Raw genomic sequence first — 19565 nt, forward strand, 5'->3', positions numbered from 1 at the left:
CTGAACTTCGAAACCCTCCTAAGCTGCTGAGCAGAAGATGGTAGTCAAGCAAGGTCACCAGAAGACGAGGCACCAAGGTGTAAGGGGGAATATCATGAAAACATGTAAGGATCGTGAAAGCCTATTACTGCATAAAAAAAAAGAAAAATGTATATATACGGTATATATATATATATATAAACATATTGTACTCTCTAATTTTTGTATTCTTCATTATTATTTATTAAATGGAAAAAAAGCAATACTCCAAGGCACTCGCATAGTAAATATAAAAAGGCTTTAATTAACATCATTAAAAATATTAAACATTTTTAAAAATATTTGTAAAAAAGATTATTATCCTTTTAAAAAAGTATTAATTATTTTGAATTCATTATTTGTTTAATATATACATAATATATATATATTTGATTTATATATGCATAAGTAAATGTGTGCACATACATTATAGACTGTATTGAAGCAGGGCACGCACCCATTTATATATATATATATATATATATATATATATATATATATATATATATATATATATATATATATATATATATAATAAAAATACACACACACATACATACCTGTATGACTGTAAATTAAAAAATGTAACGTGTTTACTTAAAAATAATTAATATGAAAACAAACTATGAAGATATTTAAAAATACTTGTATATATAAAAATCTGTTAATATATTACATTGTTAATATATTACATTGTGTGTGTGTGTGTGTGTGTATATATATATACTGGAGCAATGCAAGCTTGTAAAACAGCAACATTTGACAAAATGGCCCAAGATGTCTATCTGGCAGTATTTAATAGTTTAGAATTAAAAATATATTTTTAACTTTAATGAGATTTTTTTCCACTGCATTATTGAGAACTGCAGATAAAATGTGCTGAACTATCATAAACACAAATGCCACAAACCACACAATCTGAATGTTTCCAAATTTGTTTGTACATTTTCTTTACTGTAAATAAAAATGATGTTTTTCTCTTTTGATTTGGGGTGAAATATGACCGGGTCATGTTCTGGACAAGCTCCATGAGATTCACCCACACCTCCTCCTATCTCCGACTGTGTTTTTGAACCTTTAAAACATCCCAAATCCCCTACTCACAGGACGTGGGATGGATCAGCAGGAAAACAGGGTGGTGGGAAATTGCATAGAGATTAAATGCTTTGGCTGGCAGCTGATGGCGGCCGTGAGTGTGGCTGCACTTTATCACGGCCAACAGAGTACGCCGGGGACACTTTGGTGAAGGAGCAGAAGGGGATCCGTGTGTGTGTGTGTGTGTGTTACAATACCTCCTATACTTATCTTACAGCTAATGTGTAAAGGAGAGAGAAGAAGAGCTGGGATTTGGTTCTCCTCTTCCTCATGTTCCAAGCAGAAAGAGTTATGTTGCCAGATATTCTGAGATTAAGCGTAGTAGTCACATGCTTTGGCAAAAGATGCATAAACGCAGGGAATTCAGGCAAAGCCAGAGCACGCTTATCTCGCTCGGAAAGATGGATTTGAGCCCGAATAAAACTCAGATCTGGTGTGCACAGGGAACTGAACATCTCAGCGTGAAGAATTAACATCAACACTGTGGCCCGCTTGTTGCAGCGATCTTTGAAGACAAATATTACAGATACTTTCGGGTGCCATTACCACGACCAGACTTCAGTGCAATGAAACTAAATGAGGACATGAGAAAGACATGTCATTTAGAGGAGACAAGCAGCTCCTGTGGGTCCTCATGGCCGTTTACACGTGGCTCTTATGAGAGAGTTATGGGACACTGGCCTTGACAGGCCTCGGCTTATCTAATGCCTGATTGCTTAATCGAGTCAGCCGAGGAATCGAAATGCTATCTAGTAACAAAGACTATGTAAAAAAAAGAAGCTATATAAATTGTTAAAGGAATAGTTCACCTAATAAAATTAAAATTCACTCACAGTCAGGCCATCCAAGATGTAAATGAGTGATTTACAGAATGCACAGACTTTTGACACATCACTTGCTCACCAATGGTGAATGGGTGCAATCAGAATAAATGTCCAAAAAGCTGATAGAAACCACAATAATCCACACACAATAAATGTTGTGAATTGAAAAGCTGCATGGTTGTAAGAAACAAATCCCTCATTAAGATGTTTTTGTCTTAAGACTGTTGCTTCCGACTAAAATATGAGCCCTTTACCCATAACACTACTTCTTACAGTGAAAAAGTTGTCTCGTCTAACTAAGCACAGATATAGCACCGTTTATGAGTGAAAACAGTCCAAACGGTTCTAAACAAATATGTTGGTGCATGGATTTCGATGTGAGATGGAATTTCTGGGAGATACGTTATTATGAATTATGGACTCATATTTTGGAGTGACAGCTTAAAGTTAAAATGCATTAATGATGAATTTGTTACTTAAAAAATATGCATCTTTTTGCCTCACATTATGTTAACTGATGGACTGTAGTCATGTGGATTACTTGTGGAATATTGTGATGTTTTTATCAGCTGTTTGGACTCTTATTCTGACGGCACCAATTCACTGCAGAGGATCCACTGGTGAGCAAGTGATGAAATGCTACATTTCTCCAAACCTGTTGAGAAGAAGAAACAAACATGTCTACATTTTTGGTGGCCTGAGGATAAGTACATTTTCAGCAAAATCTCATTTCAGCATTTTTAAATATATCAAATTATTATCAAGTGGTTGGCAGTAAAGCATGTGCAATACAAGTGACAAAATGTTGGCTGACACACACTGAAGTAGATATGTAATATAGTGAGGTCATATGACAACTATAATACTATTTGAAAGGTTTATCACGGCATAATGCATTTTAACAGTATTAAAAAAAACTGTGTGTACTGTAGTAACTGTACAGTATGCACTAGTAGCTTGAAACACTACATCGCTACATACCTTGGAAAGTTCCATTAAACTATTGGCAAACTCATACTACAAAAAAATAGCTTTTCTACCAAATTGATCTTTCGTATGAAGCTTGATTGTAGGGGTGTGCCAGTACTAGTATCGGTACTGAACGGTTCCTGGGCAAATTCCAAATGGACGTGATCATCCCTATCACCCTGGAGTGGGGACTTTGGAGTGAGCAGGGCACGTGCGTGCCACCCCTACTTGATTGACGGGTGATCAGACCAATCATAACACAGAATCTGCCATTTTGTCTGACAAATAAACTTGTAGTTGAAACAAGATAGCTTCTGATGTTCATTTGTGTTTATTTCATGCTTTAACTAGTAAATGGTTCACATAAAACTTAAACTAAGGCGACAGAGATCGGTCACGACACAAAACGGTATTTATTGTTTGAACTTCTTAAAAAATTACAAACTTTCAAACCAAAGGTAATCTGATCTCTCTTGCCTGTCGGCATGTTGTCTGTGTCCTCTGCTCTGTGATGTAATTATCATTTCAAGAAAAAAACAAAAAACATATCAACAGTAACCTAGGGGGGCGGGTCTTTGCGAAGGGTCAATTACTCTGCAATACAGGTAGTTACTTAAAAAATGCACGAAGTTGTTTAAATTAGTTGGAATTTACATGAATTCAAAAGTGCACACACTTACAAACACACACACCTAAACAGATGGAGCATTTATAAACTAAAATATTTCAAAACATTGTGCAGGAATTTCTGATTAACATTCTAAACCAAACTGTGTTAAACGGAACTGCGTTGCATAAAGCAGGTAAAGTGATAAAGCAGCTTCCCAACGGTGCTGTAAAATAAACATGCGTCTGCACTGGAGTAAACAGCTCGAGGCTTGAACAAATGTTTGGTCCGAGTTGCATTAAAATTCAACGTGTTGAAGTTTAATACCAGAGGCTTCAGGCTGTTTTTGTTTTTATTTGATTTATTTGGTTTATAACAGTCACTATATTCAACCTCAGGAAAACACAAATGCTCTAAACAACATTATAAAACAGGAAGTGACCTGATTCCCAACCTTAACGAAAGCTCTTTCTAATAAAGCATGACATTTACATCCAGTATATGCATGTGATGAACACCATATTCATCTGTTTGATCACCTACTGTACAGTGTAAACAGAAGAACTGGAGTTCATGTGAAAGCAGATCAAATGAGGCTTCTTCACCTGACATTCCCTCGGTTACATAACACACAGATGCTCAACTGTCATCTTTCTATAAATTGACTGTCACACTGCACAGCACTTTGCATGCAACCTGCATTTCTGCCCCAATTTTCTGATGAGACATCATTTTTTATCCTCCATGTCTTCTTTTCTCAACATCAGCTCTTGACAATGGTATTAGCATGAGAGAGAGAAAATTGTGTGCGTTTGTAGAGAATGGTGACATCTTTGGGACTCAGAGTCTCACAAACTGCTGTCTAAAAGAAAAAATACATGGCCAAAACGACAGCAAAACCGCAATGTACAAGGCTCAAAATTGACAATTCTTACATTTTATGGAATATTGTAACTCGGCAGTCATCTTTGAAGTGCATCTCTTTGAATGGAGAAACATCAAATTCTCCAAAACTGTTCATTAAGCTTAGGATTAAATTTCATATTTGAAAATCACCAAAGAAATCTGACAACAACTGTGTCATAAATGTTGTTACTTTTGCTCAAATAGCATTATAAAAAGCTTATTTCTCAGGCTAGATCAGCCAGCGTGCATTCGCAATCCTGAGTGCACGTATCAGAGCGCTGATTGTTTCTAGAGCAACCAGGACTTCTAACCGTCAGTCTTTCTTTTACTGTCTATGCTTTTAACGGCAGCTGCAGTGACGCGCCGACTTTAAAGATTAGCGATTGGCTCTTTCTTTCAGAAGGCAGGGCTTCCTCTAATTGAGAGGCCATACTGAGCGTTGCATTTTTCCCCATTCTACCATACTACTCTTACAGTATGCAATATACAGGCTATAATGTTAAAAAGCTACAATATTATAAAAAAGCACAAGTTAATAGTGTTTATAGTTACTTCCCAAAATATGCATCATACAAGCAAAGCGTATTGTGTAGAATATTGTATCCCACAATGCAATGTGCTCAAATATTTATTTTCCAGTGAGACAAAAACTTTTGTGTGTAACAGCCAATTTGTGTAATTTTATTAAACGTACAAATTAATAATAATAATAAAAAAAAGAACCATGTTTATTTCAGAGATAATAACTGGACGTCATTTGTTAAAGTATGTGGTGTGTTAATTTGATATTACTATACGAAATACTATATAGATTTTTTTTATTACATAATGCATACAAACATTACAAGGTAGCATTTTAGTAGTTTCAGATCCATCATCCCAAAGTCAATGTTTTTGTTAATGGGATAACAAAAAATATGATTTTTGTGATTTTTTACACTTGCAAAGGTGACAATACAACATACTACTTTCAGTAGTTTAATTGTACATATGAATCTAAATATTTTAACTGCACCAGATACATATTTAACAAACTAAAAACCTCTAGTGTACAATGACTGAGCAGCAAACATTACTCTGCAGGTACATCTCTCTTGACACTGCCTTTGTGTTTCTAACTGAATCAGCTATAAAATAGAAAATAATGCACACAGTAGACACAAACACATTATGAATCTCGCTGGGATTTAACGATTCCTATGGCATTTACCAGCATGTGCTGGTGGAGTGGGATGGTAGAGTTGTTATCAGAGCACCTCGATAAATCAGCAACTAACAGAGGTGCTGCTATTCATTTCACAACATACAAGTACATCAATATTACTGAAACGCAGCCAGCAGACAAGAGCTGATAACCCGGAGGAGTTATGAAGAACCCAGAGGAATATGTCTGTTTCATTACTGCGCTAAATGTGACGCCGGGCAGACTTTTCCCTCACTGAATCAGCGCACATCTCTCAAGCTGTGTGTTACTCTCTCTCACACACACAGTGTTCCTGAGGCCTTGAGTTAACCACAGTCTCTCAATAACTCTCTAGTTGCTATCCACATTCCTGCTTTCCTACTCTCTCATTGGTGGAAATGGAGAGCCGAGGGCAAATATGATTGGAGGAGAACATTGATGATTTCAGCAGGAAACTGAACTGAATTATAACACAGAGGAGAAAGAATGAGAGTAAAGGAGAATAGAGGTTCACATGTATCTCATGTGTTGTGGTGAAGTGAGAGCACCTTGATGCTGTAAGGGATCGAACCGCAGCAGATTCAGGTCAGACTCATTTGTTTTAAGCCACAATTTAATGAATCGCGGGTCAACAGACCAACTCTCACTTCAAACGACTGACCTTGAGATCTCATGATGAACAAATCCCTGTGAGGAGACAGTAAATGGAAGAATTTTTTTATCTATCTAGTTCTAGTATCTAGTAGTTGTGGGTGAACAATTTGCATGCGGAAATTGAAATTTGTGTGTTACTGAAAAAACAAAACATTCAAAAACCAAAAGCTAATGTCCATGCGATTAAGTGTATTTTGGATATGTCTATTAATTTTTCCTATTATCTTCTGCTCTTTTATCATTTTTCAACATCACTTTATTTAAATAAATTCATATATTTTTTAGCTAGAACACATTACATTTATCAAAAGTGACAGTAAAGACATTTATAATGTTACAAAAGATTTCGTTTTTAAATAAAGTCTGTTTTTTTTATTATTTTCTTTTTACTTTCTAGTCAAAGAATCCGGATGCGTCATGGTTTTCACAAAAATAATAAGCAGTACAACTATTTTCAACATTGATAATAATACGAAATGCTTCCTGATTGGCAAATCAGCATCTCTGAATGATTTATGATGGATCATGTGACACTGAAGACTAGAGTAATGATGCTGAAAAATCTGCTTTGCCATCACAGGCATAAATTACATTTTACAATATATAGGCCTACAATTAGAAAACAATCATATTTCACAATACTAATGCTTTTACAGCATTTTTAATCAAATAAATGCAGCCTTGGTGAGCATAAAATACCTTTTTTCCAAAACATATTGTACTGGCCCCAAACTTCTGAATGGTAGTATATATAGAGAGAAAAAAGAAAAAAAATATCTAAATAAAAACTATTTTAGCATAAAACAATTAATACATAAAGTACTTGAGCAAAAATATGAACATAGATTTGTTTTTAAACCCACAGAACTCAGTTAAAAATGCATTATTGTAAACGCTGATGCAATAAAAAATTTTTTTGTATTTGATTAAAAGGCATTTTCAATAACAGTCTCCAAAAGCAAACTTTTGGACTCCACTTTACATTTAGCACTAGTTTATGTGCTGTAGTGGTCATCTCACTGCGCAGCAAGACATCTGCTGCTGCTGGCAGGGACCAGTGGACAGAAACAGGGCACATCTGTGCAGACTCCCATCGCTGGCACTGGGGGATGAGGTAACAGGGGAGGACGTGTTTATGAAACATTTGCTGCTTAAAAGGCATGAGCTACGAGTGAGAGCCGAAAAACATTTAGAGTTCAGAAGAGATTTACACTTTTTTACGACTTTAATGGCTCATATGGGTGGACTCTTGCTTCAGATGGTGGTCTGGGCTCCTGGTGCTTTTTTCTGGGTCAGCTCGTGGTTTTTCACACGTTCCATTCCAACACCTCCCATCCACCAGTCAGTCTGTGCTGACACAGGGCAGGTGGCGTGAAAACGTCACCCTTACATCCCATCAGCAGTCAGCGGGCATCATGCTGGCATGACTGTGCACAATCTGGGCTGGGAGCGATCGCGATGATGGATGGAAAGGGGAAACTGGACTAGTTTGTACTTGAACTAATGAGTTAAAACAATTAATCTTGTTTATCATGAATTTATTCAACAGAGACCTGAATAGTTGTCAAATCACAATGGCACAGCTCAGCAGAAGCAGCGTTAAAATTCAGTTCAACAGTTCATTCCTTCAAAAGTGCACAGAAGACCGACGTTTGACCCAAGTCGTAATCCACAGGTCCATCTGAAATTCCTATCATGTTCGGGCTCAGGTGGGACATCTGTTTGCTTCCTGAAAGTGAGCCGGGATAAAACCATCCAAGCATACGGTACCGGAGAGAAAAGAGCTGCAGATGACTGGCTCATATTAATTAGTTTCAGAACAAGAGCTGCAATCAGTTTATTTTTTACCCTAAATTATTATAAGCCTAATTTATATGCCTTAAAAAATAACATGCCTTTTATGAATTATTGTGAATTGTGAATCTGTGCAATGTTATTCCACTTAAAAGTTTTAAACATGTCAGATTATGTAAGTCAAATTTTAGGCTGCAAAGCGCAATTAATGTGGACTAAGTATAATAAAGATAAGTACATTTTTCATGTAAGTTAATTTAATTTTTTATTGATTTTCATTATTATTTTTTTGCTCAAAACTAAGATTTTTACTCTTTACTCCAAAAAAAGAGAAATAATTATTACTCTTAATGGTTATCTCTGTCCTCTAAGATCTTGTAAGTGTATATTTTGAGAAAATATAACTTGAATAAAGAATATTATTAAGGGCATTTTTTTTTGGAAAACCACAGTAAGCTCTTAACTTACACAGTAATGATTTAATGTTTGGTATTTAGAACAAGGATGGATGGATGAAGATTTATTATAATTCAGTATTCCGTGCAGTGTGTTTTGACTGCACATACAGTATAACACAATGTAGATTATGTGGACACACACACATATATATATATTCAATATAATAGATACAATCAGATTTCTTCAATTAAGAAATGATATACAAAGTGCAAAAACATTATGAGTATTTACGCACATAGCCACAGTGAGCTTGAGAATTAAAACTGCTCAGATGATTTGCTGTCGTCCGCTCATTCTGAGAACACACATCTCTGTTCCAGTCCTGAGCATAATAGCGTTCATCACTCTGAGCATAATAGTGCTCATCTCTACGACACTTTCCAAGAACAGCCGTCAGTCTTAAGAACCAGCCTTAAGTTTTTATTTCCATGAGGAGACAAAGGAACTGTGGGAGCTTCATTTGATCGAATTTTTCAGTGGTAGTGCAGCCCACTGTGTACGTCTTTAAATTGCTCCTATTTGAGTGTGTCAAGTTGTATGACAGTTGCAATCATGTGCTGCTGCTGAAGAGAGAAGGAATGATGAACATTGTTCTGCTTTGAAAGCTCATGATTATCCGAAATAACAGGCCAGTGAATGAGAGAGCGTGAGCAGCACTCAGGTAGAATGAAAGACTTTTTGAATCAGTCTTTTAGTTCCAGCTCCTGCCTGCAGTCTGACCAACTCAACCACTAGCTGCAGAGAAGACTCACAGACCGAACTTCTATCAGCACGTTCACAATACTCAACTCTTTTTCAGGGTTTCAACTCTACATTGTTTGTAATTCAATAATAAACTCTATGCACTGTAAATGTAATGAAATAACTTGTGTGCAATACATTTGTTCACTCGGTGTTATCTATTCATCCATACATCTACAATATCTATCTACCCATCCAACCATCCATGTATCCATCTACAAAATCCATCCGTCAATCAATCCTTTCATTGATCTACAAAATATATCCATCCATTTATCCATGTATCCATCCATCCATCCATCCACATATCTACTCATCCACCATCTTCAATACTGATCTGGCATTCATCCATCTACAACATCCATCCATCCTTCCATCCATCCATTCATCCACAATATCTATTCATTCATCTGCCCATCTTTTCACAATATCTCTCCCTCATTCATCCATCTACAATATCTGTCCATCATTCATCCATCTACAATATCTATCTATCCTTCCATCCATCCATTCATCCATTATTCATACATGCATTCACAATTTCTATCCAACACTCATCCATCCACAGCATCTATCCATCTATCCAACCAGTAACAATATCCATCCATCTACAATATCCATACATCCATCAACAATAGTGATCCATCCACAATATTGATTGCGCCATCTACAGTATCCGTCCATGGTGAGTGTGATTTCACCAAGTACAACATGTTCATGGATCAACATCCTTGTTGATCCTGGAACAACATTCCAATCAACCAATCAGAACTGAGATATAACTTTTCATGAAGTATCTGTTTTAGGCTTACAATCAGGGTTAGGTGCTTCTACGCTCTTGTTAATCAGCTATCATTTCCGTTTAATTTTATGAATAAATCATGGGTACGGTTAGGTTTAGGGGCAGGGATTGGGTTAAGTCTATATTTTTGGACATTAATGTTGATCCAGGACCATCAAAAGATGTTGATCCAGGAACATGTCTTACATGGCAAAATCACGGCGACCATCTGTCCATGCAAATCCATCCTTCCAAATCCAAATATTTGTTGCTCCATCTACAGTATCTGTCCATGCATATTATCTATCCAATGCTCCATCCATCGATCATTCACAAGATCATCCATCCCTCCACCTACAACATCCATCCATCCACCTACAACATCCATCCACAATATCCATCCATCCATTCATCTGTATCTGTATCAGTATCTGTCCATGCATAATATTTATCATCATCTACAATATCCATCCATTCATCTATCCATAATATCCATTTATCGCTCCATCTACAGTATCTATCCATCCATCTCTTTCTATCCATTGACAATATCCATCCATCCACTGACAATATCCATCCACAATATCTATCTATCTATCCATCCATCCATCCATCCCCAGAGTTCTGACTGAGTCATTCATCATAACTGTCTACATAGTCTTCCTCCATCTGGACACAACAGATGGTGGATGAATTCAAGATGGGGCCGTTATCAAGTGGTCAACTTCTCAATTTCACTATTTAGAGTTCAAAACACTGCCTTTATACATTATCCAAAGTCCATTTCACTTTTTTAACCCAACCAAAAGCACATATTTTAACAAGAACTCTAAGACCTTCATCTAACAGCTGAAACACAATAACACAGTATATATATATATATATATATATATATATATATATATATATATATATATATATATATATATATATATATATATATTTATCTGTTTTAATATACTTTAAAATATAATTAATTTCTGTGATCAAAGCTGAATTTTCAGCATTACTACTCCAGTCTTCAGTGTCACGTGATCCTTTAGAAATCATTCTAATATGCTGCTTTATTATCCGACATTGAGCCTTCAACATGATCACACTGCACACAGATACTTAAAGGAAACAATTTCTCACTGTTTATGCGTGCTGCAATGCAGCACACTGAAGCTACACCTTTTTGAAACATGCTGCTTCCTGTGCAGTAGACTGGCCAGCAGCAGATGTTACACTCTTGACCTTCTCTTTAGTGTGTAACACAGAAACAAACTCATGCACACACAAACACACACACACACACACACACACACACACACACACACACATAAATACACACACAAACACAAACATGCACACAGATCAGTGGAGTTAATTAATTAGCTGCCAAATGAGCTAAACTGCCACCCATCAAATTAAGTTCACAAATTTACTCATCAAAACTAAATGAACATCTTTATATATCTATTAGATTTTAAATGCTAAAATAAGTTTATAGCAAGAAATAACTGTATACTTGCACTTCAGCTTTCACCGCCAAATTTTTGACTGACAGGTGTTCTCAAACTATAAATGTTTATTGTCATGTACAGTTACTGGTTTGAAAATTGAAAATAACTGACAACTGAAATTCCAAAGTTGAGTTAAACCAATTTTCCCCATGCATGTAGTTTCACATGCAATTAGTAGCATATTATGTTAAAGGAACAACGCAATAATAATATAAAAACAACCAAGTGTAAAACAAACAAAGCCATTTATTTTATATATATATTAGACGTGCTTGTATTCGGCAATGCAATATATCACAGTAATGCATATGAATGTTATTGTTATCGTAGGAACTTTTAAATAATGTATAATAATTATATATTACAAAGATTATATATTACAAGAATATATTACTCAGAGAATAGTACGTACTTTAAGAATAATTTTCCCATCAGCTGGTCAAAATGCACAACACAGCTGAATGCTGCCTGAAAGACACGTGTGCTGCTCTGATGTAAACAAAACAAGCACATGAGAAGCAAATGGGGAACACGTGAGAGATGCGCTGAATGAAAGCACATTCACTCTCTGACAGCAAATTGCAGAAAATGCAGCCCTTACCCTGGAAACCCCATAAATAAAGCAGCTGCTACTTTCTAAAACGTATTTAAATAATTTTAAATAACCATTCAGATTTTGTGGATTCGCTATGGTGTTCATCACAGTGCCAAATACTTAAATATTTAGACTTAATAGGCTAACCCAACCGAAAGTTGCAGCTGTGTTATTTAATGAGCTAACATGAACTAAGACTTGTATTTTTTTTTAACAAAGTTTAATAACCTCTGTAGCAAATGTAGCTATTGCTCATTGTGAACGTTAATGGTTAAACTTGTAAAATTATACTGATTGGTCTTTATAGTTCTTTTGCACTTTAATCTGTGTAAAGCTTTTAACTTTATATATTTTTCTGTATTGCTTTATTGTATTTAAATGTTCAGTTACTTTTGTTATAAGAAAACATTTATTTAACCTGTAATACTGTGATAAAAGCATTAGCAATAAATCGCAACAGGAAGATTTATATATACACACACCTTGTATATAACTTATATAACTAGTCTCTAAATTGGCTAAAAATGTAAACAGAATGAAGAACAAAATTTGTTACTCAGATTCTAAACAAGTTGCACAGAAGCAAGCAACACGGCAGTATTAGAACTGTCCCATTATAATCACTGAAACTGACACTCATATGAATGTTTGATCCCTGCAGTTCTCATAATGCTCCCATTATAATCAACGAACTATCTACACTGCACAATAAATGTCTTATTTACACCATGTCTATGCCTTGTTGATTATAATGGGTGTGTTCTAGTTTTGTCACGTCGCTCACTTGAAGTGTGCATTTGGTGTTACACTGAGAGCCATGAAATCTAGTGATACATTTCCAAATGACCACTTTTTAGTTTTGATCCTAAAGCTTATTTTAGAGATGTTTCTTCTAATCATTATTTTCATATGCTCACTTGAACATAAGTGAAACTTATTGTATTATTGGTTCCTTTAAACATATCTGATTTGCCATTGTCACATTATATGATATACTTCCCACTAATGCAAGTTTTTGTGCATGCTATAAACTCCATGATGTAACAGTATGTGTTTGAAAACAAATATATTATTTTAAATTTAGCCTAGGCCAGAGGCTAAATAGTTCTGATGAGCTTTAGATGCACTGAAAGGAGAAGGCGCAGGGATAAGCAGACGGATGGATTAATGAACGAATGAATTGAAAGATAAACGCTGGCGGAGGACAGGGGGTTGGCTTTCATCAGACGGGCTAACTGGGACATTGCGGTTAAAACTCTGTAAATCCACTTTTTCTGATCAAGTAGGATTATTGTGGCCACCGCTCGGCTTAAAGTGTGTCCTGGAGTGCTCACTTCAAACAAACACAGAGCCTGGAAACACAACCTAATAAGAGCGTCAGCTTGCAAACATATAATATAAATGCCATACCTCACTTTAACCTACCCTCATAGCATCTGCTAGGATGTCAGCATGTTAGGGTGGTTACAAATCCACATGAAAAGGAGCCCCATATTACTATGATATTCAGTTCAAGTAAAGGTTTTTTATGGCAGGGAAAACCTATCAATCAACAGAGCTTTTTTAAATGTATGTAATGAGCAAGACACAAGAGACTGGTCAATATACTGGCTTTGCACCGCAATTGCTCCTTATAGCAACATACAGTATATCTAACGGTCCTCGTCCTTAGACTTGGCTTCATTCATCAGCAATTGAAAATCCCCAAACACCAGAGCAATTAAACACTTACAGAACCCCACCATGTTTCTCAAAAACATAAATTTACACTTAAAATAACGTTCAGTAAAATTTGTCCAATAAGGATGCATTAAACAGATTTTTATAATAATACAGCTGGCTTTATTCTCCTAATCAAGTATTTTCAAAGCATGCTGGGAACTATAAATCCAATGCTCAGTTGCGGCAAAAATTCGTCATCTAGTCTCAACATAAATGGTTTTAAACTTCCATTTTACACATTTTTTAAGTAGACTGAACCCAGTGGAATTAACATGCCAACATATTCTGAAAGCAAGGAACAAAAATAATGTTTGATAGCACTTCAAAAAAGAGGTTTTGAAAGATTTAAACACAGCTGAAAGGGGGGAAAAACATTAAGATGCATTTAAAGACAGGCTAAAAAAGGAGATTTGAGTATGAAACATTTGACAAAACAAATAAATTCTTGGCATTCTGGATGTTCAGTGTATATTGAAGAGGTAAAGTGATGGCAAATAACAGCAGCTCTGTCTTTTGAAGAACAAGCAGGTATGTCTTGGTCAGACATAATTGCTTGCTTGTACGTTTCTCCAAAGAGCGAATTCTCAATCCTTTCAAATCTCTTCACTCCGTCTGCGTGCCATGGATGTCTTTCTAACTTACACAACAAATCAGCTTTTTAGTCCAAGAGCTGTTATTTTCCTGCTATTTTTTGAATGCATCTCAAGGCAAATTCCCCATTTAAGGATGATTTCCAGAGAAAGAGAGAGAGACACAGATAAAAGCTACAATCAAAAAGCTGCAAGCTAATTCATGTTTACTAAAAGACTCAGCTTTTAAACCTATTTTGATCATCAAAATCCCACATTAATTCAACTCAATAGCCTCCTTACGGAAACGGCTTTTCCAATATTAGTTGTTTGTAGAATCTGACACAAATTTTGTTGTTGTTGCACAATTTTCACCGCGTCACCGGCAAGACCAAGAAAACTTGAGTATAAAAAGTTGCAGTTTTTGTACATACCGTGGTGTATGAAGTACGGGCTCCATTGATGGTGCACTTTCAGAGCTGATGTGTGGACTGACACGCTGCTGAGGTTAAGCCAAGGCAGAACTGGGATCATGTGACTGGTCTTAAAGAGAGTGGGCCACCGAGCTAATGTATTTAACTGATATATCCAAACGACTGATGATGCCGGAAGAGCAAGTGCCAGAGTAAAGCTTGAGCCATGCAAGAGGATTTGAAGCTGCTCGTCTGACACACAAGAGTAAGAGGATATTGACAACAAGAGGAAATTAGAATGAATCAAAAATGACCAAGCCAAGGACAACTAACAATAACAATTATTCACTCTCCTTCAGCAAGGTCGAGTTTTCAATCTACAGTATATACTGGGGAAGTGCAGACTAGTTTTTTTTGGGGGGGGTTGTGGCCCAGTGGTTAGAGAGTTTGACTCCTAACCCTAAGGTTGTGGGTTCAAATCTCGGGCCGGAAATACCACGACTGAGGTGCCCTTGAGCAAGGCACCAAACCCCCAACTACTCCCCGGGTGCCACAGCATAAATGGCTGTCCACTGCTCCGGGTGTGTGTTCACGGTTTGAGTATGTTCACTGCTCTGTGTGTGCACTTTGGATGGGTTAAATGCAGAGCACAAATTCTGAGTATGGGTCACCATGCTTGGCTGAATGTCATGTCACTTTTTCATGTCACTTTTTACAGGTGAATCTAAAAAATTTGTATATCATGGGAAATTCTTTTTTTTTTTTTTAATTTAATTCAAAAAAGCAAACTTTCTTATATTCTAGATTTATTGCACACAAACTGAAATATTTCAAGAGTTTTTTGTTTTAATTCTGATCGTTATGGCTTACAGCTTAGGAAAATTCAAAATTCAGTATGTAAAAAAATTACAGGTCCTCTGTATTGTTTGTCAGATGAGTTGGCTGGCCAATCAAGCACAGCAATATCATGGTCATCAAACCACTTGGATGTGGTTTTGGCACTGTGGGCAAGTGCTAAAGTCCTGCTGCAAAATGAAATCAGCATCTCCATAAAGCTTGTCAGCAAATGGAAGCATAAAGTGCTTTTTTTAATTTGTGCTCGTCAAATTACTGGCATTTGCGCCATTATTTAACGCCCAAAAAAGCATGTCTTAAACTAGTTTGCACTTGAAATGGCTGCAGTTGTTGTTGCTGGAGGAGGCACTGCAACAGAGTGTGCTTGGAAGAAGGGAGAGGATTTTTCCTCACATATTAATTAATTTGAACATTACAGACATTATCCAAACATATCATTTTTAATTTGCTTCAGGAAATAAAAGACGAATCCTCAACTAGGAGTCACAATACCAGGTCTATCAAAACCTCTTGCAACCCTTCATTTTAGGCCTCTTGTTCTTTTCAACATACTCTGGCTTTTTTATTCTTTATTCATGACTACGTTAATTTGTGCTGCGCTTGGTATATTGTGTTGGTTGATATGTAAATGAGATGCGTCTGTGTTCTTTAATTTGCGCGTTGTTAGTAAATCACTCGGGCATAAAAATGTGCAGTCAGTATCGCTGCAATAAACCAATGCACAACTAATGAATGTTTACGGCCAATATTCACTGAAGATGGTAAATCTGACCACACCATAAGTCTTCAATGAATCAATATTACTAATATTATAATAACTGTATATGACAGTCTACATACAGTACATGCATATGGGTTATAAAAGAGGAAAACACATATACATAAATGCCACAGCACAACACACATATTGTTGCTGTTGATGCTGAAATGCCTTGGGCTAATGGTGACCCAGATCCAAAAACACACAAAACAAATCACTTCAGGTGTTCACAAATGCATCTGGCAGCGTAAAACCATCAACAGATCTAGAGCTTTTTTAAACATACGGTTGAGCTGAAAACCTATCAAACTGAAAAAAAAAACAGTTTTTTTCCCCCTAGATTATAGTTATAGCTACCATAAGGTTATGAGAAAGATGTGACATGATTCAGGCCAAAATCACCATTTTAATGGGAATTCAGACACTTGATGCATTTAAAAATTGCCACTACTTATGCTAGGCCAATTTTTACTACTATTTTCATCTCATTGATCTCATAATAAAAAAAGGGTGGGGGGAAATTGTGAAAAGTAATGGGACACCAAAGCGTGCCACATTCATGGAAAGTGGCCTATATGAAGCTCTAGAGATAGATCTGAATAATAAATGGGCCATTCGGGCACATCTGTATTCTGTCGTGTTTGCAGTGGGTGGCGCAGGATGATATTTCTAGGCTGGGGTTGAAAAATAGACCTGTTCTGAGATGGCTTACCGACTGTGGTGCAGAATACAAATAATGCTGGCTTATATTTATGGCAGGATGCTGTCAGTGGTCTGGAGCCAAAAATAAACCCCACCAGAGTGAAGCAAAAAAAAAAAAGCCCACACAATTCACAATGAACTTAGAACTAAAAGTGTCAAGAAAATCACAATGATGAAATCAACACACAATTAAAAAAAAAAAGGATAATTCTTTTTAAAGGTAAGTGGTTGCAGCTATTTATTTTAGCTACATTTAATTCTATTTTTTTAAGTTAGTCAACTAACTTAAATTTTTTAAATGTAGCTAAAATCAATTGATTGCAACCACTTGCCTTAAAAGGAGCTATGTGGAGGTTTTTACTTAAAAAAATCTTTAAGATAGAGTTTTCATTTGTACATGTATGAGCCAACCATGATGTAAAAAAAGAATGACACCTCGACTGTCCACCACGGTTGCCTCTATCAGCCTGTAGGCTCAATTGTGTGTGGAGGAATCGGGCCCGAATTGGCGCGAAAATTCACAAAATGTGACGTCATGCACGTTCTCGTCTACTTGTGCTTACAACCGTACGGCACGCCAACCATTATAGTAAGCAGCGGCAATAGTGTTTTCAAATGGACTCTGCGGATGGAAAGACGTGACCAGCCTCCAGCACAATTCACGGACACCCACGGACACTCCTCGTAAGTAAAAAAAAAAAAAAAAAAAGAGCGTGCGCACTGAGAACGAGCATGAGACTGGCTGCAGTTCCTCTAACGGCCACTGGTGTCAGTAACAGTTAGAAATTTCAGAACCTACGCAATGCTCCTTTACATTTTTTTTTTATTGTAAATTCAATGACTCTTTTTTTCAGTGTGCAGGAGAAGAACATAACTAAAATTTTTATCTAAAAGAGAAAACTGACTGTAAACGAGCAATGGTGTACATGCTATAGCGCCCCCGAGCCAAGCTGAATATACAACACATACCTGTATTATGAATAGTGTTGGGTAAGTTACAGAAAATGTGATTAAATGACTGATTTCTGATTACTCCTTTTAAAAGTAAAACATGTTACTGTTCGGATTACTGTTAGGATTTCAAAAGTAATTAGTTACATTCAGAGGTGGGTAGTAACGAGTTACATTTACTTCGTTACATTTACTTGAGTAATTTTTTGGGGTAACGAATACTTTTCGGAGTATATTTAAAGATGGGTACTTTATACTCTTACTTGAGAAAATTATTGGGGAAAAATCTGTACTTTTACTTCGTTACTGTGGGCGACGCTCCTGTCGTTACTTTATCTTAATGCAATAAATGTTATAATGCGTCAGTTTATTCCAAACGCGCCGTCTACTTTTCTCTGGGCAATGAGCGATGCACATTCGCGAATGATTCATTCTTTTGAGTCAATTCTGTTCAAAGGCTTGATCAAACCAATTGGCAAACGAGTGAATTGGTTCATGAATCAGTTTGAATGAGTCGTTCAGTTCCCTGCCGCACGCGCTGAGCGTCTGAAGTGGTTCACTCGGAGTTGTAACGTTTAAGAACAGAAAGAGCGTTGAAAACGTGGCTGGAACTGCACTGAAATCTGCAAAGGTTATTATTTGCTAGCGATGGAGATCCTTATTAGATGAACACCGCGTGTGCTGTCTACTGTTTAACAGGTAATAACTTGGGCTACATTCGATTACAGTACACGATACCACTGTGACATTAGTTTGTTGTATGTGTGTGGCTTATAACAGAGGGGAGTCAAGTTGAATGCAGCTTCCAAAAGACAAAAAATAGCCGATTAAGATTTTATTAATTTTAATACAATCACACTGGTGCAAGTACGTTCAGCGAGTCATATTATCAGCTGCTAAATTCAGATCTGTGATTGTTTGCTGGCGCTTAGCCAGAGATAGATGCGTTTATACAGCGCTGCGCATTATAACAAATCACACATGATTCTATTGAGCTTATTAAAGCATTGGCCAATCAGATGTGTTCAGATGAGTCATCGCTGAAATGCCGGTGCTTCCTTCACTCGCTCGCTGACTGAATACCTCTTTCTGGCGAATTCTCTCGCAGGAACAACAAAGTGCAGATGTGTGTACAAATCTTTAATTAAGATATTGATTTCACAGTGTTAACAGTTTCAGTGATTTTAATGGGAGTTTCTGAGAGTGATTGAAATGTAGACTGTCAGTGAAAATGATCTTTAATAATGTAAATGTTATTTGCTCTCTTTCTGAACAATGAAAGATTAGTAGCAATATTTATATCACATTAACTTTCAATGTTAAATTCACATTTAATATAAAGTCAGTCGTATTAAAAATATGTTATGGCATGACACCTATATCTGTTACTTAAGTAAACAGACAGGGTTTTATAATAAATTACATAAATTGGAGTAAAGGCTGATGAAATATATACATTTAT

At 36.3% G+C, this 19565-nt stretch overlaps 1 protein-coding gene across 3 annotated transcripts in view; it reads right to left on the reverse strand.

Moving 5' to 3' along the window:
- The window catches only part of LOC132158830 (oxidation resistance protein 1-like), a 158418-nt gene that overhangs the window by 85235 nt on the left and 53618 nt on the right, over nucleotides 1–19565 (reverse strand). For 2 of the 3 annotated variants that reach the window (XM_059568417.1, XM_059568415.1), the window contains exon 1: nucleotides 14857–14897. The exons of the other annotated variant lie outside the window; for it this stretch is intronic. In XM_059568417.1, the coding sequence (XP_059424400.1) occupies nucleotides 14857–14882 (26 nt within the window). In that variant the 5' untranslated portion in view covers nucleotides 14883–14897. Of the gene's footprint in view, nucleotides 1–14856; nucleotides 14898–19565 lie in introns of those variants that run through there. 3 annotated transcript variants of the gene reach the window in all.

The sequence above is a fragment of the Carassius carassius genome, chromosome 15, assembly GCF_963082965.1.
Source record: "Carassius carassius chromosome 15, fCarCar2.1, whole genome shotgun sequence".
NCBI lineage: Eukaryota > Metazoa > Chordata > Actinopteri > Cypriniformes > Cyprinidae > Carassius > Carassius carassius.